Below are 27182 nucleotides of genomic sequence, written 5' to 3' on the forward strand. Positions count from 1 at the left end.
AATAGTAAGCTTAAGGGGACATATCTGATTATGTGAGGTCAGCTTCATATCACTGTTGCTCGAATTGTGCTTCATACTGTTCAAACCTAAAGTCTGATTACCAAGACGACACCTTGACTTAATCCACAGAGTCAGTCTGTAGGATGTGAATGAGCAGACCTTTATGTGTTGTGGCTGAGGCAAAGGCAGATGGGTGCCATCATGTGTAACTCATCTCAAGTTGAACATGCTTCTCAAAACCCTGTCAACCTGATTTGACTCACAGATAGATCGCAAATTTGTGGTACTCAAAACATATCACCAAACCTGATGAAAATAGGTGGTTGTCTGATATATTATGACATAAAGTCATTCACAAATGATGGCTGGCTGTTTCCTTCAACGCCCTAAAACTTGTGGCAGATTCCATTTGGTTGGGACCAAGCTGTGAACATAGCCCTACAGAACATTGTAGTCAAGGAAGCAATCAACACTTTAAGTAAATAACAGCATGAGAAGAAATGCTACTCTTTAATTTTCCCGTTCAGAAGAAAATGATGTACATGAGAATCAAATTAAAAAAATCATTATGGATTATCTAGTACATTCAAAATAGAGTCAGTCAAAATGTTAAGAAGCTCCCTCATGCAAAGAGACTGGACGATACTACAAGACATGTCTTCATGTCTTGATTCATCCAACTTATCACCCTTCTTTAAAATAACCCGGGGCTGTCGTCAAGGGGATCCTCTATCGCCTTATATATTTTTGGTTTGTGTAGAAATTTTGGCCGTAATGATAAAAAATAATAAGTATATAAGAGGAATAAAAATTGATAATATTGAATACATTATGTCACAATTTGCTGATGATACGACGATGAGACTGGATGGCTCTGAAAGATGTCTTTATGCTGCTTTAAATACATTACAATTCTTTGCAAGATTCTCTGGGCTGAAAATTAATATTGAAAAAAACAAAGCTAATTTGGATAGGATAAACAAATTATGCAAAGACTGGAATTGTGTCTGGTCTCATACTGAATTTACACTTTTGGGTATTCATTTTGACATAGATTTAGAAAGCATGGTTGAACAAAATTATTCTGATAAATTGTCTCAAATTACGAAAGAAATGAATACCTGGTCAGCACGAACACTCACTCCCTTTGGAAGAAACACAGTTTTGAAATCACTCCTGCTTCCAAAATTAAATCACCTATTTGCTTCACTCCCAAATCCTCTAGATCATGTCTTAGATAAGCTTCAAAAGCTATGTTTCAGATTTATTTGGAAAGGAAAACCAGACAAAGTTAAAAGGGACATTGTTACATCTCTCCCTAAACATGGTGGATTAAAGGTACCAAAAATCAAAGTGACAATTGCGGCCCCAAAGCTTGGATCTTTTTCTTAGAAAGATAACATGTGAAATTTACCTATGGTCTGCAGACAGCAATTATATTAAAAATGTTGTTACTCCAACCTTAACTAATCAGTTTTGGAAGGAAGTGTTACTTGCTTGGGCTTGGTTCACATCTAAGCAAAAAAATACTATTACAAGTGAATTTGAAATCCAGTCACGGTCTATCTGGTGTAATGATGACATATTGGTTGATAACAAACCTAGTCTATATAAATATTGGTATAACAAGGGAGTTATGTTTGTATCTGACATGTTGACAGCAGAAGGGAAATTTCTATCCTTTGACGACTTTATAGATCTATATAAACTCAGAACATTTCCTGACCTTTGAAGGGGTCAGACAAGCAATTTATTACATACATGTTAAAGATAAATATTTCACATTTCACTTTGAGCATTACACCGACATGCCCTTTTAATTTGTCTAAACTAAAATTCAGTGAAAAAAGTAGCAAATATTTCTATGAAACACTCCTATGCTCTAAATTTTAAACAGAACACTATAATAAAAACTGGGGTAGCTTAAATCTAAATCTCCTACCAAAGGACTGGGAAATATTTATTATTATTCCATGGAAGTGCACCTATAGCACTGATCTAAGATGGTTACAATACAGAATTATCCATAATATTCTACCTACAAAACAGTTTTTGTTTAACATCAAGTATATAGACTCTCCCATTTGTAGTTTCTGTAAATATAACATTGAATCAATTACCCATCTATTTTGGGACTGTGAAATTGTTCAAGATATCTGGAAAAACCTCCAGTCATGGCTCTTAACTGACTTGAATATTCCGTTATATTTCACAAAACAGAATGTTTTACTTGGAATTAAAGGGAAAAATAATGATCCAATTAATGCCATAAGACTTGTTGTGAAGCAAATTATCTTTAGACACAGCAGAAATTTAACTGTACCCTTTATCAGTCATGTGAAAAGGGAGATAATTAAGTATTATGACATTACAAGATATGTTTATTCCTCCTCTTGTGGTGTTGACAAATTTTTCTTCTTTTGGTCATCTCTACATACACTCTTCCAGCACTATAAGAAGAGGGATGAATAATTTTGTCTATGTCATCCTTATTTCATATAGATACAAATTGAATGCATATCACGCACACACACACGCACGCACACACACACTATGAAGTTATGTTGTATCTGATGGCATTTGCAGACTTTTTTCTATAGAAATATCATTGATTGCCTTTGTATATTTGTATGTCAGCACAATTGTACCAATTGTATCAATGTCATACATTGACCACATGTACTGTACCTATAAACAAGTGAAAAAAATGGTAAATAAAAGAAAAAACCCAACTTATCTATAATTAACCCGCGTCAATGAGCAGGGGCTTTGAGTTTAGTGTACTAACAGTTTGCATGCCAGTCACTCCTTGGATCTTTGGTGCTTATCTAAAGTTAGGAAGGAAGGAAGGTTGCACAGATGCATGGATAACCTCTAATCAGTCAATCAGAACAAGTAAAAAACCAGTCTTCTTCATTCAGCTATTCTTGTATCTGGAATGGTTCAACCCATGAATTTAGAAGGGACTAGATCATGTACACGGAGGATGATTTCATCTTATCTAAGGATTCCTAGACATTTACATCTGTCCAAAATCAGTTTGCAAAGGATGCAGTTATGTCTTTCACAAGCTTGGATAAACACAACTAGAGAACTAGAATTAGACGACTCAAGTTGATAATCAGAAGTCAGGAATACCTCTCATACTTCCCAGGCCACATCATCAACCTTGTACAGACTTTTTAAGTGAGGGATGGTTCAGGACAGGAAGAAGCATATCTGGAGATGACAAGTATATTCCAAGCTATCAATGCATGGCAAGTTAAGCTACACCACTCTTCTATGTTAACTGGGACAGACAATACTGAAGTGGTAACATACAGCATCAAGGGACAGGTTAAACATACTTACAGATTGCCTCATACAGAATCTGAGACATTCATGTGGATCACTTCATTGTGGATGTCACCACATCTTCATCAATTCAACTTATGCATGCCATCTTCAGAAAAGGACATTATCAAGGCTATGGCAGGATGATTAAAAGATGGTCACTTCATCCCAAGGTATCAATTTTTCCACATCTCAACCTGTTTGCCAACAAGCTACCTGTATTCATCAGCCCAGTTCCTCCAGGTGGGAGACCAAGCTATGATCTGGGAGGGAATGTTTGGCTTTACCTTTCACCCTTAGTCTCTACTTGACTAAGGAAAATAGAGGACACAGATTGTGAATTATAGTGATAGTTCTGGCATTGCCAAAGACAACATGGTTGGTTTATAAGATGGAGACCTCTTTAATTAAAGAACCTGGATGATATACACAACTACCTGTTAATCTCTCATGTAACACTGTACATGTGACATGAAAATAATGTCATTGGGGAAAGCAGTTCTCAGTAATGTGTCAGACATATGCAGTTATTATAGGAAACAAATGTGACATCATATTTATACACACACACACACACACACACATACAAACGAAGAGGTAATGTATACCTATATATATGTTAGTCTAAAGATACAAGTATTGTTCACCACTACTACCATAAAGAGGCAAACAAACTGATGCCATGGGAAGGGAAGTGATGTCTTTGAATGCCGAATCTAAAAGCAAATGTGAGGCAATATACTTCTCCCATCATAAATATCATTTGCAAATAAAATTACAGGAACATGCACCGATGTCTGTCACCGAAAGTAAATATTTTTTGTGGCAAGAACATTTCCAAAGAAATCAAGCTCCCAAACACAACACTGTGACAATCATGAAGCACATGACCTCAGGCAGCACCTGCAAAGGGTGATGTGCTTGACTGACCAGTCACTCCAACTCAGCCACGTGCAGACCCATATTATTTCCAAAGAATCAAATGCTTAAAGACACTTAATTAAACACTTTTCGTCAGTAAGGAAGTAACTGTGCTGATCATGTGATGTGTACATCAGGCTGATCATCAAGACAACTGGTGTAAGAGCACATGGCAGCACCATGGAGTGACATTGTATGTGGTGCACAACATCCACAAGCCACAGCCTACTGCTGGTCATCTGAGGGATGGCATCTAACTAACTGTCACAACATCCACAAGCCACAACCTACTGCTGGTCATCTGAGTGATGGCATCTAACTAACTGTCACAACATCCACAAGCCTCAACCTACTGCTGGTCATCTGAGTGATGGCATCTAACTAACTGTCACAACATCCACAAGCCACAACCTACTGCTGGTCATCTGAGTGATGGCATCTAACTAACTGTCAGAACACCCACAAGCCTCAACCTACTGCTGGTCATCTGAGGGATGGCATCTAACTAACTGTCACAACATCCACAAGCCACAACCTACTGCTGGTCATCTGAGTGATGGCACCTAACTAACTGTCACAACATCCACAAGCCACAACCTACTGCTGGTCATCTGAGTGATGGCATCTAACTAACTGTCAGAACATCCACAAGCCACAACCTACTGCTGGTCATCTGAGGGATGGCATCTAACTAACTGTCACAACATCCACAAGCCACAACCTACTGCTGGTCATCTGAGGGATGGCATCTAACTAACTGCCACAACATCCACAAGCCTCAACCTACTGCTGGTCATCTGAGGGATGGCATCTAACTAACTGTCACAACATCCACAAGCCACAACCTACTGCTGGTCATCTGAGGGATGGCATCTAACTAACTGCCACAACATCCACAAGCCTCAACCTACTGCTGGTCATCTGAGGGATGGCATCTAACTAACTGTCTCAAAAACAACCAGCCTCAACCTACTGCTGGTCATCTGAGGGATGGCATCTAACTAACTGTCACAACATCCACAAGCCTCAACCTACTGCTGGTCATCTGAGTGATGGCATCTAACTAACTGTCACAACATCCACAAGCCACAACCTACTGCTGGTCATCTGAGGGATGGCACCTAACTAACTGTCACAACATCCACAAGCCACAACCTACTGCTGGTCATCTGAGTGATGGCATCTAACTAACTGTCACAACATCCACAAGCCACAACCTACTGCTGGTCATCTGAGGGATGGCATCTAACTAACTGTCAGAACTGCACTCCGTATTGTCCATGGCAGAGTCATGGGTCAGTACTATCAGGAAAACATCAGTGTATGTTAAGCAACACTATATCTCTGAAGATGATCATGCAAATGCTCATTATGCCATGAGTGTGACCCTATTTGCCCAGCAGCTAATCATCCATGTCATGCCATGAGTGTGACCCTATTTGCCCAACAGCAAATCATCCATGTCATGCCATGAAGAACAGTCCACTACCACTCTCTATGAACTGTCACTGAGTGCAAAATAGGAGTCAAGCTGTGACTGTCAACTTATTAACAACATGAAATCATGACGCTATTAATCGACATCATATAATGCACAGGAAAATCTGAATTGTGGCCCTTGACATGCCCACATAAATTATTGTGTGATAACAAAGTTTATTCCAGTTTTGTTGTTGTTTTGGTTAAAACACCCATTCACCATTGAGGCCTCCCATGTCTTTGCTGCAGGAAATGAATAAACCTAAATGTTTCAACCTACACATATGTGGTTTTGAAATGAAACCACAGGAACATACACCAATGTCTGGCATTGAAAGTAAGTTATTTTGACTTAGGAATGTATTCATAAATATCCACACAGTGATAAAAAGTCCTACACATTTGAAGATATTTAAGACTTGTTCTATGTCAAGTGTGTTTGTAACAATGTATCATTATAAATCGCTGTTTTAAGTTAAGAAAATATTACATGATCTCTTTGCTGTATGCTAAACTGCAAAATTTACAAACATATTTACACTCAGACATATTTGGAAGGTGTCAATAAGCTTCATCCTATCAAATGTGAAGATTCCACCTTGGTGTCAGTAAGGTTCCCCTGGCTTGTTGTATGCCCAGTTGGTTGGGTTGCTGATGCTAAGTGGAATGTGGTGATTATACGGGATAATTATAGTGGTGCCAGCTTGACTAAGTTGGGGTGGGATGTTTCTTTCATTTAATGACTGAGTATGACCTTCTCACACCAACCATTAGAACTCATCAGGTTTGTAACATACCGGTAACTTATATTTGGGATTACGCTTTCTCCGTACAGCTACGGAAGTGATGTCACTAAACAGGCTGTGTCTCTAACTGCTATTAGGTTTGATGCACTGGACGATGTTGTGCTGCATTAGACAACATGGGAAGAATAGAAATAGATATTGATCAGGTCAGCTGTTGGTCAAGTCTAAATGGTTCACTGTACATCTTCTGAATGAAAGTTTTATAATTCAGGAAAGGTGCGGTGTCATCTTTTTTTGCATGTAATGAAAAGATCTATCTAGTTGCACTGTAGGTTATTCTACTAATGTCACAATATAGAGTCACAACAAGAACATAATAGAGTAGCTTATGTTGTCAAAGTAATTTTGTTTCTAATTGGTTTTAATAATGTCTTTTTCTTTTGTTTTATTAAGGAAGCATCTGTCTTTCTTTTTGAGAAAAAGATTGCAGACAAACTTCACAAACCCCGGCGGCGTGAGACAGTGTCTGAAATTCTGCGGAAAGAAGTTAATCAACTGGAACATGTCCGCCATCCCAATATACTGTCAGTAATGCATGGAGTTGAGGAGTGCCAGTAGGTGCATTTCCTTATTTTGTGACACTCTGCACTTGGTTCACAGCAATTTTCACATCTAACAATACATCAGTCTCTGTTTATTTTTTTACCATGAATATTTGTCTTTTATATCTCTGTTGGTCTAATATGTTTACATGTGTTTACATCAGGGGATTTGTCTTGCCCTTTTTGGAAGCATACCTGGGATATTAAAAAACTTTTGAGTGCATATGACCCAGGTGACAAAGTGAGCAAAAACACCTGAGGTTGGACACAGGTTGACATAAGCGTATCTAGAAAAGGTCGTATGTGATCCAGTGTACATCCTTTCGCATACCAACTCGGAACTTTCTAAATATTAAACATGTACTACCTGCACCATATTTCAACTATAAAATGTGTGATAAAGTTCTTTGAGCTTCCTTCCTGTTAAATGTTTTATCTTGTCCCCTTATGTAAGCTGTACTTGACATGGTATAAATCCAAAATTTGCAAAACTCAAATGAATCCTATTCCTTGTCCTTTAAGTGATCCAAAAGGACCCTTATTATACTTCATTCTTCTCCTGCCCAATGCATCATGAGTTGCTGAAACATAGCATCTGAGCAGGGACTATAATGGAGGTTCTGCTTGTTTCAAGCCAATAAATATGTAACAAATACTGTTTGATTAAGGTGTATTTGAACAATTCTGGCTCTGTGAGCACTTTAAATGAATATAATTAATAGATGTTTTGACCTTGTCAGTAGATCAGCATGGCATTGTTTTACATTTCCTCATTATGATAAACAATAGAAGAGCACTGTTTCTTGCACACAGATAACAGATTTTTCTCACTTTTAACATTAATCCAGCAGCATTATTGTAGGACATATGACACATCATTTGGTCATACATTTAAGCACAGGTCATACAGAATAGCACAGATATTTATTTATTTCAGTGACAGTTTGGCATTTGCTACGGAACCAGTCATAGGAAGTTTAGCAAATGTTCTCGGAAACTATGAACGAATCACGGCACCTGTATCTCAAGAGTTAAAGGTGAGTGAAATATGTGTACCAAATATCTTTGACACCAAATCAAAGTGATTGCATATTTAGTTTGTCTTTCATGACTTGCTGTGTAACAATTTATCAAACTGTTCACACACTGTCACTGAGGTGATGACAATACATACATGGAATGTTGAAGTATTGTTATCAATGATTAGTATCATCAGCTGTATTTGAAAGTATCAATCAATGTGAGAGTTGTACCTGGGCCCACTTGCACAGAACGATCTTAGTGCTACAATTATTGTAAATCCTTAAGATCGCGATCTTAGGCTTCGGCTACAATCGCCATCCACTTGCACAAAGCGATTGTTGGCTAAGATCATTGTAAGCTACAATCGCAACTTATACTTGGTCCGGACCAGTTGTAAGGAGCTAAGATCATTGTAGTCTGTTACAAAATGGTGTTCAAGCTAGTAACTTCTTTGAGAGGCATTTAGAAGTTGGAGCAGTAAGGAAGGATAACAATATATGGATGAACAACTTCTTTATTGCTGTGAGAGCGACGTTTCGGTGTAACTTCTAACACCGTTATCAAGCAAGTGATGAATAGCAAAAGGATGAAGGAGCATAAACACAAGTAAGAGCAGATGTTTGTACAGTACAATGGGGATTAGGAAGCCAGACACAATAACAACAAGGGGCTTAGATGAACACGTTAACAAATGAAGCCTGCAAAGTACACAAGTTCAAGTTAGTGTCTGTTTCATGCAAATAATCAGCTTTACGTTTGGAGATTGCATTTATATTGCACAAAACTGTGTAGTTCGCCTCAACACTTCAACAACACGGAGAATGCACAACCGATTTAATGTCGGATATTGTTATTTGCTGTAGTGAAACACATCACTATCGGGTCGATATCACATAGTACTAGTCCCACCCGATTCAATGTTGGAATAAGTGTGAAACAACATAACTTTTTGATAATCAAGAAAGGGATAATAGCGAATGGTGTTAGCGTGCGATTAACAATGGCCGTGACCTTTTCATTAACTCAAGAGCAGATAATTTTAGTTTATACACAAGATGGGAGTGGTTTCCCTTGGCATATGCCGTTGCCGTAGAGTCTGTCATGCCCAATCGCAGAGCTCAACATACTTATATTTCTTTTCGGTCATGGAGTGATTTTGTCTTAGTTTATCATTAAAGTAATCTACAATTAGATACAAGTTAACATGTAAAATCAAGTTTCTTTCTCATCCATAAATCTAAATTTGATTATGCATTTTTAACATATATAAGTATTCATCAAATAGGGATATACACATGCAGAGGCATTGCAAATTTGTTTCAAAAGCTCACTTTAAAAAAAATATTTATCAACGCAATAGGGTTATATCATTAATATACTGTGAATAAGTATTTAACAACTGCTCTCTCGAAATATTTGATATTCTTATTTCCCTGCCATGCATTCTTTACAACACTTATGTAGATATTTACTTATTGTAGGAAAACCAATACTTCTAGGATATATATAGGATTTACCACCCCCCAAAAAAATTGTTTTTACAAAAATTCCCCGAACAGCTGCGTATTAAACAATGTCTCATTGACAACCATTGGCAAATCATACATTTAGGTGTTATATCATAAGGAAATACTGTTTATATTTGTTATTTCAATTTCCACAATTATGAAGTCACTAAATCTAGACCAAAATTTATGAATGTATTTTTTCATAGTTCAATATTTTCATAAAACATGGGTAGGTATTTCTATGGTTGCAATATCACATTCTCAGTTCATAAATCAAGACAGAATGTAGAAAAATAAAAAATTCCCAATTACAATTATACATATCCCCTAGTCATGCTTATGATAAAAAAAATTATGTTTTGGCAGGGGTAACCTGTATCTCATCAATAACAGGACAAATGAAGAGGAAGAAGTTTTAAAGCTAAAACTTATAACATTGAAATGAATGCAATCACAAAATACAAGTTTAGATTACCTCTGAATGTAATAAAATAAGAACACAATTTAAAAAAAAGTAAAATCAAAATTCCAAAAATGACTAGAATCCTAGATAGGTCCTTGTGTTCTTGATATTACAGATGTTTACATCCATAAACTTCACTTTCAAGCTGAAATGGTTTCAGAAAAGGACATTTACAACATATTTTGTGGTGTTGAAGTATTGCAAAATTGAATTTATACCTTAGCATACAGTAAATACTGCATTCTCCTGTTTCAAGGATATCTGGCTACCTCAGCATTGGATATTAATGTTCACCAAGTGCCTGGTCATATAACCCTGATTAACTGATATATTATTGCAAGTTGGACCAACATTCAGTGGTCCTGTCATTATCCCCTGCAACGCCTTTTGCGGGGGTATTATTTTGGACTCGGTCTGTCCGTGCAACATAAAATCCATTCAATATTTCTTCACCAAACTTGGCACATACATAGGTCTGGTAGTGAAATGGGGCCTTTTGGTAGTTTTTGGATTTCTATATAAGGCCAAACCAATTTTATGTCTTGTTTTACAGATTCTTGTCCTCAGAAAACCTAAAGGCAGGAGGAAAAACAAATAAAAATAAAAATCACCAGTTAAAGTAATATTCCTTTTAAATACTAAAAGTATTTTACTTTTGGCAATTTATGAAGTATATATGGGGCAAAAAACAGATCAGTCTGAAGAACAATGTAACATTTGACAGTGAGTTTAGTTTTAAGCCGCACCCAGCAATATTCCAGCTATATGGCAACGGCCTGTAAATAATCGAGTCTGGACCAGACAATCCAGTGATCAACAGCATGAGCATCCATCTGCGCAATTGGGAAACGATGACATGTGTCAACCAAGTCAGTGAGCCTGACCACCCGATCCCGTTAGTGGCCTCTTACGACAAGCATGAGTTACTGAAGGTCAATATTCTAACCCTGACCTTCACAGGTCTAACATTTGACAGAGTGATAACTAGTTGACATATTCATGACGAGTAATTTACCATTGCGGGGCATATTGATGACTTTGTCCTCTTGTTAACCTGTGCTCTGACTGCAGTCTATGAGTGTAGCAGCCAACTACATCCTCCATCTGTAGATCCTGTCATGTCCACCCAATCCACAGCAGGTATCTCCATTTTCACTATGATTGTCATTACCTGTGGGTGGTCCACCAATTTATACTGAGCCTATTTCACATGCTCAAGTTGCCTCCTGTCAGGGTGTCGAACCCCCTGAACCCCTCTTCTGGATCCGCCAATGTATAAAGATGACATTAAATCCAGCAGCTGATACAAATGTCTAATGCAGTTAGAAGTGGTCCAACCCTTACAACTGACAGACTAGTGAACTTACTGCTACATTCTGGCAATCTGCAGCCACACCTACATACATGTGTGTTCACACTGCACATTTACAGCACTTGTAAGACAGTGTTTATATTCCTGGCTCAAGACTGAGAGGATGGGGAGACACAGTATGCAGTACTTGTAAGACAGTATTTATAGTCCTGGCTCAAGACTGAGAGGATGGGGAGACACAGTATGCAGTACTTGTAAGACAGTGTTTATAGTCCTGGCTCAAGACTGAGAGGATGGGGAGACACAGTATGCAGTACTTGTAAGACAGTGTTTATAGTCCTGGCTCAAGACTGAGAGGATGGGGAGACACAGTATGCAGTAATTGTAAGACAGTGTTTATACTCCTGGCTCAAGACTGAGAGGATCGGGAAGATGAAAGATTAAGATTTGAGAAGTCATTGCTCGAAAAATATTCTTACATTAAGCTGTCGATGAAAGGAAAAATTCCAGCGAATATACAAAGAATGTGCAGATTTGCAAGCGTTGACCAATCAGAGGGCTTGCTTCGAACACAATTAAAATTGTTATCAAATTCAAGAGCATTAAGAAATACTTATAAAACAATTACTTTGTGACGATGATATCAGCAAGGTTGTTGTAACTGTAAGAAATGCTATCTTAGCATTACGACATGTTGGACTCCAACAAAACTTCAGGCAGTATGACTTGTCCTAGAAGCTTACAGCAGATGTTTTACAACCGGAGGCCTTCTGAACGGAATAATTGTATTTACCTATGTCTAACAGCTACTTAACACCAGGTGATAGTATAACAGTAATTCTATACAACATTTTGTTGAATCAACAGACATTTTCAATTTAATCCAGTTGAAACACCAAAATTGTATCTGTCACAATGGCAAAGTTCTTTAGATTTTTACACTGCTCAATTACTTCCTGATGAAATCTGAACACTATGAGTATTTAAAAGGAATATTATTTAGACTGGTGATTTCTATTTTTATTTTGTTTCCCTCCTGCCTTTAAGATTTCTGTGGACAAAAATCTGTAAAACAAGAAATATAATTGGTCTGGCCTAAAGACCAATATGTAGTTCCACAGTACTATCCTGCAGCACTGTCACTACTGTGAGGCCACAGCATCTACATCACTGGATGGATGGAGGCACAAATAGACTCAATTCAAACATGAAATTTCATAATGCTTCTCTTTCATTTCAGGATCATGACTTCATTGAGGCAGAAATAAAGTATGGCTTAATGCAGGTAGGAGATGCTCTTTAACACTCTCAAAGAAAATGCAATCTTCCAAATACCGGTAGCTAAATATATTTGCAGTGAGCTCAGATAGAAATTTGGTGGTTCTTTCTGTCAGTCAAGGTCTTAACAGGACAAGTTCTCCCCTGGACTTATATATAAGTTACAGAGAGACCGACTTCAAGTGATCTTCAAAATGATGATAACAAATGGTGATCAGAATAAATATTGACTATAATCATATGAATAGGAGTACCTGCTACAATCTGATTGTAGCGGAAAACATGGTCAAACAGGATTTGAAAACCATTTAATATCAATATTATTTAAAATGTTGTAAAATTTCCTGCATGTGCAGGTAGCTATTTTCAGTATTACGGTATACGATTTGTTCTCAATTCGAGTTTTGCATACTGAAAGCTGAAAATCGTTACAGCCAGTTTTGTTCCAAGTGTATTTTGTAAATGTGTAGTTAGGGCACTTAACACACATGTTATTTGTGTTTTATTACCCATACAGGATGGGAGATGCAAGTTAGTATATAACATGCATTGTTAGTTCCATGGCCCCAGTATCTCTTCTGATTGAGTGTTGCCTGGGAATTGCCCACTGTATGTTTAGCAATGAAAGCGTTGTGTATCTTAAAGCCAGAGATCAAGGGGAGCAGGAATTCTATATGTTATGTCCAAATCATTGATGGTATGGGCCTTTCACAGATATCTTTCTTAATGAGCACTATCACTGGCATGTTCTTCGATTATGTTGCATAATAGGGTCATGGTCCTCTTGAAGCTAACTGTAACGTTGCCTCAAACACATCATGAGTTTTTCTAATCCTGCAATCATTGTCCGTCTTTTGAACAGATGAAGAAAGTGTCCATTCCTATAAACTAGTAGAGACCAATAGCCGTATCCACACAATGATTATGAATCATATGAATTAAATTTTGTGATGAATATATGTTTTGTGGACATAAAATTTATAGTGCCTTTTTATTCTGTGCAGATTACAGAGGCCTTGTCCTTTTTACACTACTCTGAACACAAACTGCATCGTAATATCTGCCCTCAATCCATACTGGTGACGAGACGGGGTTGTTGGAGACTTGGTGGAATGGGATTCCTTGAAGAGAATAAAGAGAATAAGGTAGGAATACAAATAGAATAGAAAAAGAATAAATTAAGAACAGAAAAAAGGGTTTTGTATAAATAGTGTAAATGCTATGCTGTTGATCATCAGAATCTGTAATTTACTGAGAAAATGTGATCCCAGGGGTGACATGTTGCTGTTGACCACTTTCTACAGTGGTCAACTGTGGTTAACTGTACAGCAATCGGTCTTCTTTGCCCCCATATTTTCTTTCAAGCCATTCTGAGGCAATATCATAAACAGCAGCACTATGCTCTACTTTTGCAGTAAGCTGAGCTACTTCTCCAGATAGGTATTGTTTCAATTGAAGCAGCTTATATTCATTGCTGGATATACGCATATAATTCGTACATATGCTATAACATTACAAAACAGTTGCTTCAGTAAACAATTACTGTGTACAAAATGTATTTCATTTGATATACATGACATATTAACAATATATAAAGCTACCAGGTGTGTGGGCCTAGGTTTATTTCACACCTGGGGACGCTGCTGTGTCTGTATGAAATGTTCGTCTGTAGAGAAAATAATAAATATGTACAGTCATGCTAATAATGAACATATACAAAAGCATTCCCAGCAATAATGCAGTAATCAAACACAAATGTGGCTGTAGCTGAGCAAGATATAAAACAATGAAAATAAGACCTCATTCATTCATTCATTCGTGCTTATTTTCATTTACCCATTTATGATTACCAAGTTATACTTGTGTTCATCCATTCATCACATGCTCACATAGTTAACCTTGCCTTTTATTAATCATGTTACTAATATTACATTATAATGAATGTAGAGTATTTATCACCAAATTCACAGTACTATGCATTTAAGACTAACACACACTGATACAACTACAAGTTATATCTACAAATGATATACATGAACAATAAATAGATAAAATATCTAAATTACCTTAGAATGTGATCCAAAGATATGATCCAAAGGTATGTCCAGAAAATCAACAAGACATGTTGACACACTGACGATTGAATGTGGAGTGACCACAAAACTAGTAATGTGTAAAAGTGTAAAGCTACGCTGATTGCCCAAGCTGGCTATAAAGACAAAAGAACGTAGGTGGGGAAGGGCTTATGTTATTGTGCTGTGTGGTGAACATGCGGTAAGCATGCTCAGTGAACTGGCTGTGAGTGATAGTTAGTTAAGGCAGGCTAAGTATCATGATAAAATAAAATGACTAAAGCTGTGCAATGAAATTTAAAGCATTTATTTACATGAATTCTAATCAATTTACAACATGTTAAAATATACAAAATCTGTTACTGCCACAGTTATGGTTGGGTATTCGGATCACTGATGCATGATTCCAGAAATTTCATTATTAACTTGTGTGCACAGAGCCCATCCTAACTGAGAATTGCTTCACTTCATAAATGTATTATTATTATTATTATTATTACTATTATTATTACACAAAATGAGCTCACATTCCTGCAGCACATATTGTTTGTGGGATGATGACCTTGATATTTAACTAAATATCATAGATTTGTGAAAAAAGAAACTTCAACCATCCAACTATCTGGTTGTTGTGGCCTTCAATCCAAGATTTTGTCCTAGGTCATCGTTGTTGTTTCTGTTGTTTTCATTAGTCCCAAGGTGTAAATATTCGACACCCTGTAACCAAGCCCAATCCAGTTGTCTGTCCCTTGCCTCCAATACAGACACTACAGCTTCTATAATGCCACTCAGACATATTATATTTCCTCATAACACTTATGAACAAAATTATTTGTTTGGTTTGGTTTCCTGGTTTCCATGAGATCTTGTCCCAAATGTCATCTGAGATAATACTACTCATCTGCAAATAAGAAAACCAATCAATAGGTCGGACAAGAGTAGGGCATGATACAGCCTGTCATCCAGGTGAATGAATGTGTAAAGATTTGAAATCCTTCCCAAACTGGATATTAACGCTTTGTACGTGTGGTAATCATTAATTGTTAGTGTTAGATGTGTCACCATAATATTTAAGTTAGCAGACAGAGAAAGATGAGTTTCGATGACTTGAATCAGACTTACTAAAACTGCCAGTAACTAGTTCCTGTTTAAAGGTTGCTAGGATGAGGGATAGGATCATAGGAATTCTGTTGTCATTGCAGCATCTGACACTGGTAAATATCTGGTACTGTAACACTGCTGACATGACAGTTTGTTAATGCTACAGAGGACAGCTCTTTGGACTAGTAGATGCGGTTGAAGTATAAATCTACACAGTGGCCGTTTGGCAACATTCTATTATACTGAAATTTCACCTCTGGTGAAAATAAATCTAACAGAAGATTTTTATGCAGGAAAGTATCTTGATGTAGTAATGCAAAATATGAGGTAACTCCACTTGATCAAACAAATAGGTTACTATAGTTGAACTAAACATCTGTCTCTCAGTCCTCAGTGAGCAAGGGAATGCATTGAGTCTGGTGTCCCCATCTGTCACTCCATGTAGGAATGTATTGAGCCTGATGCCCCTATCTGTCACTCCATGTAGGAATGTATTGAGCCTGATGCCCCTATCTGTCACTCCATGTAGGAATGTATTGAGCCTGATGCCCCTATCTGTCACTCCATGTAGGAATGTATTGAGCCTGATGCCCCTATCTGTCACTCCATGTAGGAATGTATTGAGCCTGATGCCCTATCTGTCCTCCATGTAGGAATGTATTGAGCCTGATGCCCTATCTGTCACTCCATGTAGGAATGTATTGAGCCTGATGCCCCTATCTGTCACTCCATGTAGGAATGTATTGAGCCTGATGCCCTATCTGTCACTTCATGTAGGAATGTATTGAGCCTGATGCCCCTATCTATCACTCCATGTAGGAATGTATTGAGCCTGATGCCCCTATCTGTCACTCCATGTAGGAATGTATTGAGCCTGATGCCCCTATCTGTCACTCTATGTAGGAATGTATTGAGCCTGATGCCCCTATCTGTCACTCCATGTAGGAATGTATTGAGCCTGATGCCCCTATCTGTCACTTCATGTAGGAATGTATTGAGCCTGATGCCCCTATCTGTCACTCCATGTAGGAATGTATTGAGCCTGATGCCCCTATCTGTCACTCCATGTAGGAATGTATTGAGCCTGATGCCCCTATCTGTCACTCCATGTAGGAATGTATTGAGCCTGATGCCCCTATCTGTCACTTCATGTGTTCAAGACAGTGAGTTGCAGGTACAGGTTCTGAGTTACATAACACACTGAGTTGTTTAAAGGTTGTCACATAATTTATTTGTTATTTTGTGTATTTTTCTTGTCATTTCAGGATTCATTTCCATGTCAGCCGTGGACAGTTAAAATACCAAAGATGGCACAGCCAGATCTAAATTATGTTGCTCCAGAGATCCAGCTTGACAAGACATGTAATTATCTCAGTGATATGTTTTCTTTGGGAATGGTTATCTGTGCTGTTTACAGTGATGGGAATTCACTTATTGGAGCAGAACACACACCAAGCCAGTATGTGAGACAGCTTGATCAGGTAGGACTAATAACTATTTATTTTTTCATGGTACTATTATAAAGCTCTGAAGAGATTACCATCTTAGGAGGTTTTAATTTGCTTTTACCTTTTTATATCTTTTAATCCAAATATATGGACTTGCTACCAAGTCAAATCACTTCTACTTGATGTACAGATTGGGGCCATCTCATCATTCAGTGTGGTAAACTCCTGTCTTTAAACTAGTAAAAAATGAAATTCCCATGAATGCAAAACAATTATAACATAATGGCAAAATAATCCTTAAGTTTAGCTGTCATCACACTATAACTAATCTTCCTATTTCCAACAAAAGTCCACCATCGATAGTCAGTACTACCTGTAATAGCATGTTGCTGGTCAGATGTACATGCCCTGTACATACACAATGCTCCTTGACTGTCTGTGGTGGACAGATAATAGGTTAAGTGAAGGAATCAGGATTGATGTAAAGACCACAGGAAGCGATATTGATCATTACTGGAAGTGATATCTTAACCAGAGTGACCACCTCAGTACTGGACATGAAGTATGAAGAGTGAAAGGGATCTCATCAGAAGTAGACACAATGATCTGGAGCGATAAGTTGCTTGTCAAATCTCTGATGATGTAACGTGTAGGAAATGGATGCAAATATAATGGTAGTTAATTGCAAGTTATAACCTATTTTTATTCAAGATGCGCAAACATTTGAATTTAGTGCTTTTGAGGTGGTTCAGTTCCATGACTACAAAAAAGTGATTGAAGCACCAGTTAAAGACAACTGAATCTAATGGGTGCCAACAGCTGTTAACCATACAAGATACCAGAACTGACCAGTCTCTCTGGTACACTCTGGCAATGATGTAATAGAGGCTTTGTAATCATAGAAATTATCAAGGACAGTTATCATTGTCAATAATTCCAATAATATTATCTCTGTTTACATAAGGAGTATTCGCTCCCACCTCCTTACCTCCAGTAAGCTCATATTGTAACGTAGTGCATGAACAAGATATCTGAGCAGTGATATGCTATTACCAGGCAAACCTGATTGATAGCTGACAGTGAAGAAGGCTCATGTTGATTATCTAAAGATTCAGTTATTGTGCGATGACAACCAAACTGCAGGATTATGATAATACTAGTAACAAAATAGGGATAATATTTTTCACAAAGATAATTTTTGTTTGATTTAATGCTAGATGTTGATGACTGTTTCCTTTTATTACAGATCCGTTTAACTGAAAATAATAATTCAGTTGCATTATGTGTAGTACAACTCTACCTCATATTGTTTCAGGCAAATGAACAGGGGAGAATAAACTTGGTCAATGAAACTGTTAAATTTCTAATAAAACATCCAAAGACATGAATAGTAACAGTTTCAGTTGACTTACTTGTTCTGATAAGAGACATGACAATTCTTGATTACTTGTAACGGGAATCAGGATGATAAGACACATGGCACAAATAAGTATACATTAAATGTAACTAGAAACAAATGAGTACATATTATGAAGGTATATTCTAGCAATACAAATTTGAAAAGCTGCCCGAGAATAAACCAGTAGTATTTCCTTTAAATAAGGACTATATTTATCAGAAACAAGAACTTGAGTTGTAAGAAATGGAATGCTGGGAATAACAATGTATGGGCCTTTCTGGTTTTGAATTTTGGGCACCTTAATTTGTGACCATGAAAAATTAGTAAAGTGAAGTAATGATTCAGATCATCAAATCATTCACAAATTTGCTATGTCTTCAGTGTATTTAACATACATACATTACCATACATCATCCCCATCTGTTTAAAAGAGCATTCCTTAGCTAGACTTTAACTGTGCGCTTCGAGCATGCACTGAGCGTGGAGTATTAGCGCTATATAAATGCACTATTATTATTATAAGTCATTTCAAGGGATTTGCTGGTCACTTTGTAAACAGACCAAGGTGTTGAGGACAAAAGAGGATACCTGCCCGTGGCTCGTGTGGATTACATTTCAGCAGTTATTGTTAGAGCAATTCTATGTAGTACCTCAAAGAAGATGGTGAAGTCACGGTGTATCATTTCACTCCTGATCTTCAATGACAAGTGTCTACTGATCGATGTTCTCACTATGGGTTGGACCTGACTGCCTACACATTCATTGCAGAATTCCTGCAGAAAATGGAGCAACTATTATGTGAGCTTGAGTCCTGAATCAGGACAAACTTTGAGTTTGTGTCTATGCAGATTTAAACAGATTCATGATAGTTTTCCAGTTGGAGAATGTGTGACAGAGTGGGATCGTTCTAAAGATGGATGTTTTGGTGGTACTTTCAGCACTCCTTTATGAAATGTATGAACCCACAAACAGATTACCCTCCAACAAAGAACACAGAAGGCAGATTTTCTATTAGCCATGGCCTGAGCTTCACTCATACTTCAGACAGCACATCCATCAGGATAACAGCATTACCTGGCATACCTGGGATGGGTTACCTGTACTCAGGGTGGGTAAATAATTTTTACCACCCAAGTCCTGAATAAACTACCCAAACCAATTTCATCACATGACTGATCGTCATGTGTGACTGATAGTCTAAATTCATAGAATGAAATAATGAACCAAACATACAGTATAATATTCGTTATTCAATCATAAAACTGAAGGACAATATTGCTTATTCTATATAAGGCGTTAAGGCAGGGGTGTGAGTCTATCAACCAGTGCAAGCCTATCATAGTTTCACTGACCATGCTGACAATGATGAGGCAAAACTTTTGACTTTTACATGAATTAGCACATAAATGAGTGGTGTTATGGATTCACCTTATCTGCTGTTCCTGATGTGGATGTTTTCACTTGGTTGATAAGCAGTGTTTTGTCTGATGATTTGTGGTGTTCCTTAATCACTGTTTAACTGTTGACAGGATAATATCAAAATCTGTATGATTTGAAATAAGGTACCGTGACACGCCCTTGAAGAAATGTGGTGTCAAACGTCAGTTCATAAATTCAGTATCTTGTGTGTCCACCATTGGTGTTGATGCAGGCTTGACAACAATGATGCATAGACAACGCTAAGCGATTGAAGAAAGCTTGGGGAATGTTGTTCAATGTCTGAACCAACGCTATTCCCAATTCAGCTAACGTCAATGGCGGATCCTGGCTTGATGTAAACGTCACTCCATTTCATCCCAAGCGTGCTCAATAGGGGACAGGTTTGGAGAAACGGCTGCCCAGGGGAGTACCGGAATGTTCTGATGTCTCCGGAAGTCACAACATGAGCAACATGTGGATATCCATTATCATGCTGAAGCAGAAAGTTACGTCTCTGTCTATGAATGAACGGCTGCACATGAGGCCCAATGACCTCATCCCAGTATCGCAGACCTGTCAGATTGCCATTGACAATGACAAGTTGTGCCAAACCATATGCAATGTGATGATACCCCATACCATAACGCTCCACCGTCAAACTGTTGAACAATGCACACATCAGCATACCATTCACCATCTGTTCACCCTTGCCCTGCCATCTCAGCTTGTCGAGATGAAATCTTGTGTCATCAGTGTACCATAGATGCTGTCTGCACCAGGCAAGACATGCATATCGATGACAGGGTAAAATTGGACGTATTGCAGGGACGGTTGTTGTGCTCCCTCAGTCGGTTCCGTAAAGTCCTGGAACTGATTGCACGTAAGTTGGCAATGGTGCGAGCATTCAAACTGGCAGTCTGGGCCTAGATTTTCGAAGCTCTCTTAGTGCTAAGATAGTCGTAATTTAATATTAATGTATGGCACTTACGACTGTCTTAGCGCTAAGAGAGCTTTGAAAATCTAGGCCCTGGAATTGATTCATGGATAAAGTCAGCCACCGCAACTTCCACTATCAGACTTCTGCTGAGCGGGTTAGGCAGCTGCCTTTATATGCCGGCAATTAGGTGCTTGACTCTGTGAGTGTGGGTTCAAATCCCAGATGGGACTCAACCCAACAAATGTACTAGAATCTGTACTTTACTAAGAAAGTGTAATCCCAAATATAACATATGTTACATTTGACCACTTTCTAAATGGCATTGTGTAATCAATGTGGAATGAGGTTGGGTTATCTCCCTTCCATCAGGTGCTGAGGTACTTCTGCCTCACAGCTGAGGCCTTGAAAATAAATTCTGCTAATGATGATTGATTTTCACAATTCATTATATGTATCAACTTCTAGTAGTGGGTAAGTACATTGATGCTGTTCCAAAGGATGTAGTGTGGATGAGTTTGGGTGTGGTCAGAGATGGCAGATTTGGACTCTTTCTTCCTCACAGAGGTTTGGTGGGTTTTTTATTCTTACAGGGAGGGGTATTAAGGTTTGTGTGCGTCACCACAGTCACATTGTATGTGGTAAACTTCTTTAGTTGCTCTGCCATTGGCTTGGAGATGAGCCGAGGTGAGGTGAGGTGAGGTGAGGTTTTGCCTCTTTGGAACACAACATCAATGTTGGCCAGGTGTTTTAAGAGTCGGCTGATTTGGTGACTGGCTGAACCTATACAGGGAAGGCTAATGATGAAAGTAGCTGTTTGTTGGTGTCGGGGTTGTCTTTCGGGTCGTAAACAAGGAGATTGTTCTTCTCGTCCTCATAGACCTCTCCATGGCCTTTGTCACAACATCCTGCTGTCAATACAGACACACACATCCGGCATCTCTTGCCTCAAGATTCTTGCCTGGATCGAATCATACTTGCGAAACCGATCCTTGCGTGTGCAAGTGGATGGTGTAACATCAGCCCCGAAAGTCCTCAAACATGGTGTCCCACAAGGATCCGTGTTAGGTCCTGTTTTGTTCACATGCTATATCCAGCTACTGGGGAACATCATCAAAGGTCACACTTTGGACTTCCATGGATATGCCGACAATCAGCAGTTGTATATGGCGGTTAGACCATCGAATGTTAGCACAGGAATCCACAGCATACAAGACTGCGTCAGTGACATTCATGATTGGATTTCTGCTAATTACTTGCAACTTAACAAGGACAAAACAGAATTCATTATGTTTGGTACTCAACAACAGCTCGCCAAGATTCCAGATACCATCAACTTATCTGTGGACAAGGTCTGTGTTGCTCCAGCTACAACTGTCAAGAACCTGGGTGTTGTCATGGATAGAACCATGTCAGGTAAACATCAGTCACTCAACACAGCCAAAGCAGCAAACTTTCAAATCGCTGACTTCTGCAAACTCCGAAAGTACCTTGAAAGTACCGAAACTTGCAAAATTCTGACTCAGCCTTAAGTAACAAACAGACTCAATTACTGTAACTCTCTAGTGTTTGGATCTGGCGTGATCTCTCACTTACAGAGAGAAAGGACCAGAAAGGATTCTCACATTACGCCAATTCTCAGAGATTTACACTGGTTGTCCATTAGACATCGGGTCACTTTCAAGTTACTCATCTTGACAAACAATGCTCTTTATGTTGAGTCATCGCCTGCTTATTTAAAGGACCTGCTATCGGTCTACCACCCATCTAGAACCTTACGTTCTGCCCAGAAAGATCAACTGGTTGTTCCATCAACATCAACAAAGGCTGGAGATCGAGCCTGCTCAGCTGCAGCTCCAGCCCTGTGGAACGCGTCCCCCCTTGACATCAGAAACAGTGACTCTCTCCCAACTTTTAAGAGAAAACTCAAAACATTTCTTTTCTCATCTACTGATTGAACTGTAATAAAGTGACTTCTAATGTGTAAAACACCATTGAGCAGCTGCATATAGCTGGAAATAGGGGCTATACAAAGCAATTATTATCATCAACAATGTCAGGTTTTAGTGACCATATACTCTCATGGACCTGCAAGAGCTCAACCTTTGGTTCTGCATGATGGGATGATGAGTTTGTCAGAGTGAATTCATCTACATCATCTAATATGACAACAAATACCGGTGCGCCACAGGGCTGTGTTCTACCACCTGTATTATTTATCTTGTACACCAATGACTGCATCAGCCACAAATCTAATTGTCTAACAGTCAAGTTTGCGGATGATGCAGCGCTGATGGGGCTCATACAGAATGAGGATGAACAGCATTATAGAGATGATATAAGTGACTTTGTATTACGGTGTGAACATAATTATCTTCAAGTGAATGTGAAAAAAACTAAGGAACTTATTATTGACTTCAGATCACCAAGTTGCCAGTTAATATTAACACTGAACCTGTTGAAACTGTTAATGAATACAAGTACCTTGGTACATATATTGATAACAAACTGAATTTTAATGTAAACACAGATGCTATATTCAAGAAGTGTCAACGAAGGTTACACTTCTTGCGCAAATTGAGATCTTTCAATGTTAATCAGTGAATTATATGTCTTTATACAGAGCGTTCTGGCTTTTTCTGTACATTGCTGGTATGGAACCTTGTCCCTTAAAAACAGAAACTGTGTCACCAGAATAGTTTTATTAGCCAGTAAAATTGCAGGTGCATCTTTTGCTAACCTAAATGAAATTTATGAAGAAAGAGTTCTCAAGTCAGCCAGTAAGATCCAGATCATCCCATCCACTATGAGTATAAATTACTGCCTTTTGGGCGCCTTTATAATTTACCCCGTTTTAAATCCAATCGTGCTATGAAATCCTTTGTTCCCGCCAATATTAATCTTTTAAATGATTCCTTCTGTTTGTCTTACCTTGTTAGCGGGTTATATGTATGTTATTTATTGTATGAAAATAATTTAATCATTTTATCAATATTTGAGCTATGTACTTTACATAAGAATTCCCTCATAGGTAATAAAGTATTGTCATTGTCATAGAAAATAAATGTAAATTTTCCCCTAGCATTTACCACTACCAAAACATAACTGCTTCACATCAGTTTGAGCTGAAACAAGATGTACTGTGAAAAATGTGATGTTTCGGAATTCAGTGAAGCGTATGTCTAAAAACCTTTCACTTGGTTCGATTTTTTTTATTTGTACATTGATCATATCTTCTTTTAAAAGGCATTTAGAAGATGGATTACAAAGTAAGGACAAGATATGGATGAATGGATGAAAAACGTCTTTATTACAATTAGATGTGAAATTTATTTTGTTACCATTATCACGCAAGTGATGAGTGTTGGTGAGATGCATATACACATGATGAGGTTGTGTTTCTGCAGATGAGCAGATCAGGGCAAAGTTACTGTAGTATGAGGGCTGTGGGGTAACCTAGAGGTTAAAGCGTTCGCTCGTCACGCCGAAGACCCGGGTTTGATTCCCGACATGGGTACAATGTGTGAAGCCCATTTCTGGTGTCCACTGGCATGATATTGTTGGAATATTGCTAAAAGCGGCGTAAAAACTAAACTCAGTCAGTACAGTAGTATGATATGACAGTGATATGAGTTAAAAATTCTTAACAGATGAAGCCACAATAAACAGAAGGATTATGAATAATTAGAAGCTTGGATCATTTGATGGTAAGCATGAGGTCGTGGTTGATTGACCCTTGGTGTCTTTTGATGTGGACTGCTTCTTAGAGTTTTTGAAGCCTTTGAGGTTTGTTGAAATAACTTTGTTTTGTTCCTACTGTGGAACCCTCAGCCAGAAACACAATGAGGTAGTTACAAAAAAGGTAAAAGTATTTAAAGTCCTGTCAAAGCCAATACAATACCATTCAACCAACAGCAAGAGCCATCAGAAGCAGTATACCACATTCAGTGGACATGCACGTAACCTCTATCACATAGCCATTATAGCTGTGTAATCACTGTCCTCATGCTGTGGAATCTTAAGATTTTCAAAAGACATTCCTCTTCACTGATTCTGCAGAGATAAAAGGGTTATGTGCCAAGGTTATTCTATTCTAACTACTTGGAATTATTAGATTGTGACATTATTAGATGCCAGATTCCACTTTCCCTCTGGTGTAAAAGCTGCTAAAGTGTACATGATAGAGGTAATGTATTTGAAGGAATTATCCAGCAGTAGTTAACATTGTGTATAATTCTAAGAATACTGCATCTGTTTCATCTGGATCAGTCCCTCCCACCTCCCCAATATATCATTATCTGATACTTGTGTATATGCTTCTCTGTGCTTCCATACTCTGCACTTCATTTGCTTGATAACATATTAGAACCTAAACTGAAGTGGTGCTCCAACTTTTCATGAAGTTATTCAACCTTATGTCTTATCCTTACTTAATTGATAGTATTGTTTGTCATGGTAACTGATTTACTTGTTGTTGTTTTTTTACAGATGCATGATTTATTTGGAATAATTGCTCATAAAATGCCGCTTCAACTTGTTGATCCAGTTGAGAAGATGATAAACAGGGATGTAAGATACAGGCCTACTGCACACGTCTTTTCTACAGTGAGTATATATCAGCTGTTTATGTATGTACAAGTGGTCTAATGTGCTGCAGCTGCTCTACAGTGAGTTTATATCAGCTGTTTATGTATGTACAAGTGGTCTAATGTGCTGCAGCTGCTCTACAGTCATGAATCCTCAGACGAAATGAAGATCCACTGATTAAATGTTTAAATCACAGATTCCTATAGCTGGAAGCTGGTACAGATAGATAGTAACAGGAATAGAAAGCTGGTTAGTCTCACCTGACTGCTGTCTGTAGCCTAGGCCACTAAGCATTCCCCAAAGTTGTACAGATAGTCTGATTCTGCAAAGCCATTTTTGTAAAATTCTGCTAGTTTTTTATCTTTCTTAAATTATGAGCCATACACTTGACAGTCACAGTTCGATCCTGCTTTGAATCTCCCTTAGATTCACTAGTTTACCTTCAGGACATTGGCATGGTAAGAATCGGCTTCCTGCAATAGTAACAAATTGACTTGCTTCCAGATAATTACTGTTGTTGCCTCCTTTACAGTGGGACCATCATGTCTTTTACGACTTTTCAGCAATGGAATAGATTTCGGTGGGCATCTAATTGCCATGCATTTTGGCCCATGAGCTATAGTTGACATTTGGGCCTGTAGCAGAAGATGACACAATGCTTTAACTGACTGGTAAAGCAGCTATTGCCAGTTGGGCCCCTATGCTATCTCTGGTAAAGCAGCTATTGCCAGTTGGGCCCCTATGCTATCTCTGGTAAAGCAGCTGTTGCCAGTTGGGCCCCTATGCTATCTCTGGTAAAGCAGCTATTGCCAGTTGGGCCCCTATGCTATCTCTGGTAAAGCAGCTGTTGCCAGTTTGGCTCTATGCTATCTCTGGTAAAGCAGCTGTTGCCAGTTCGGCCTCTATGCTATCTCTGGTAAAGCAGCTGTCGCCAGTTTGGCCCCTATGCTATCTCTGGTAAAGCAGCTGTTGCCAGTTGGGCCCCTATGCTATCTCTGGTAAAGCAGCTATTGCCAGTTCGGCCCCTATGCTATCTCTGGTAAAGCAGCTGTTGCCAGTTGGGCCCCTATGCTATCTCTGGTAAAGCAGCTATTGCCAGTTGGGCCCCTATGCTATCTCTGGTAAAGCAGCTGTTGCCAGTTTGGCCCCTATGCTATCTCTGGTAAAGCAGCTATTGCCAGTTCGGCCCCTATGCTATCTCTGGTAAAGTAGCTGTTGCCAGTTGGGCCCCTATGCTATCTCTGGTAAAGCAGCTATTGCCAGTTCGGCCCCTATGCTATCTCTGGTAAAGCAGCTGTTGCCAGTTGGGCCCCTATGCTATCTCTGGTAAAGCAGCTATTGCCAGTTCGGCCCCTATGCTATCTCTGGTAAAGCAGCTGTTGCCAGTTTGGCCCCTATGCTATCTCTGGTAAAGCAGCTATTGCCAGTTCGGCCCCTATGCTATCTCTGGTAAAGTAGCTGTTGCCAGTTGGGCCCCTATGCTATCTCTGGTAAAGCAGCTATTGCCAGTTGGGCCCCTATGCTATCTCTGGTAAAGCAGCTATTGCCAGTTCGGCC

At 38.6% G+C, this 27182-nt stretch overlaps 1 protein-coding gene and 1 long non-coding RNA gene across 2 annotated transcripts in view; both read left to right on the forward strand.

The window, feature by feature from the left end:
• Positions 1 to 6938: 6938 nt before the first annotated feature.
• The window catches only part of LOC124286347 (SCY1-like protein 2), a 163829-nt gene continuing 143585 nt past the window's right edge, over positions 6939 to 27182 (forward strand). Inside the window, exons 1-6 of the mRNA XM_046722711.1 lie at positions 6939 to 7093; positions 8019 to 8118; positions 12628 to 12672; positions 13670 to 13810; positions 17104 to 17319; positions 25527 to 25643. Coding sequence (XP_046578667.1) covers positions 7071 to 7093; positions 8019 to 8118; positions 12628 to 12672; positions 13670 to 13810; positions 17104 to 17319; positions 25527 to 25643 — 642 coding nt within the window. The 5' untranslated portion in view covers positions 6939 to 7070. The remainder of the gene's footprint in view (positions 7094 to 8018; positions 8119 to 12627; positions 12673 to 13669; positions 13811 to 17103; positions 17320 to 25526; positions 25644 to 27182) is intronic.
• Positions 8505 to 8883, forward strand: LOC124286354. The gene is made up of 2 exons (XR_006901018.1): positions 8505 to 8536; positions 8819 to 8883. It is a non-coding gene; the product is annotated as an uncharacterized LOC124286354 (long non-coding RNA).

This window comes from Haliotis rubra, unplaced genomic scaffold (assembly GCF_003918875.1).
Source record: "Haliotis rubra isolate DU_JTF1 unplaced genomic scaffold, ASM391887v1 Scf110, whole genome shotgun sequence".
In the NCBI taxonomy this organism is placed as follows: Eukaryota; Metazoa; Mollusca; class Gastropoda; order Lepetellida; family Haliotidae; genus Haliotis; species Haliotis rubra.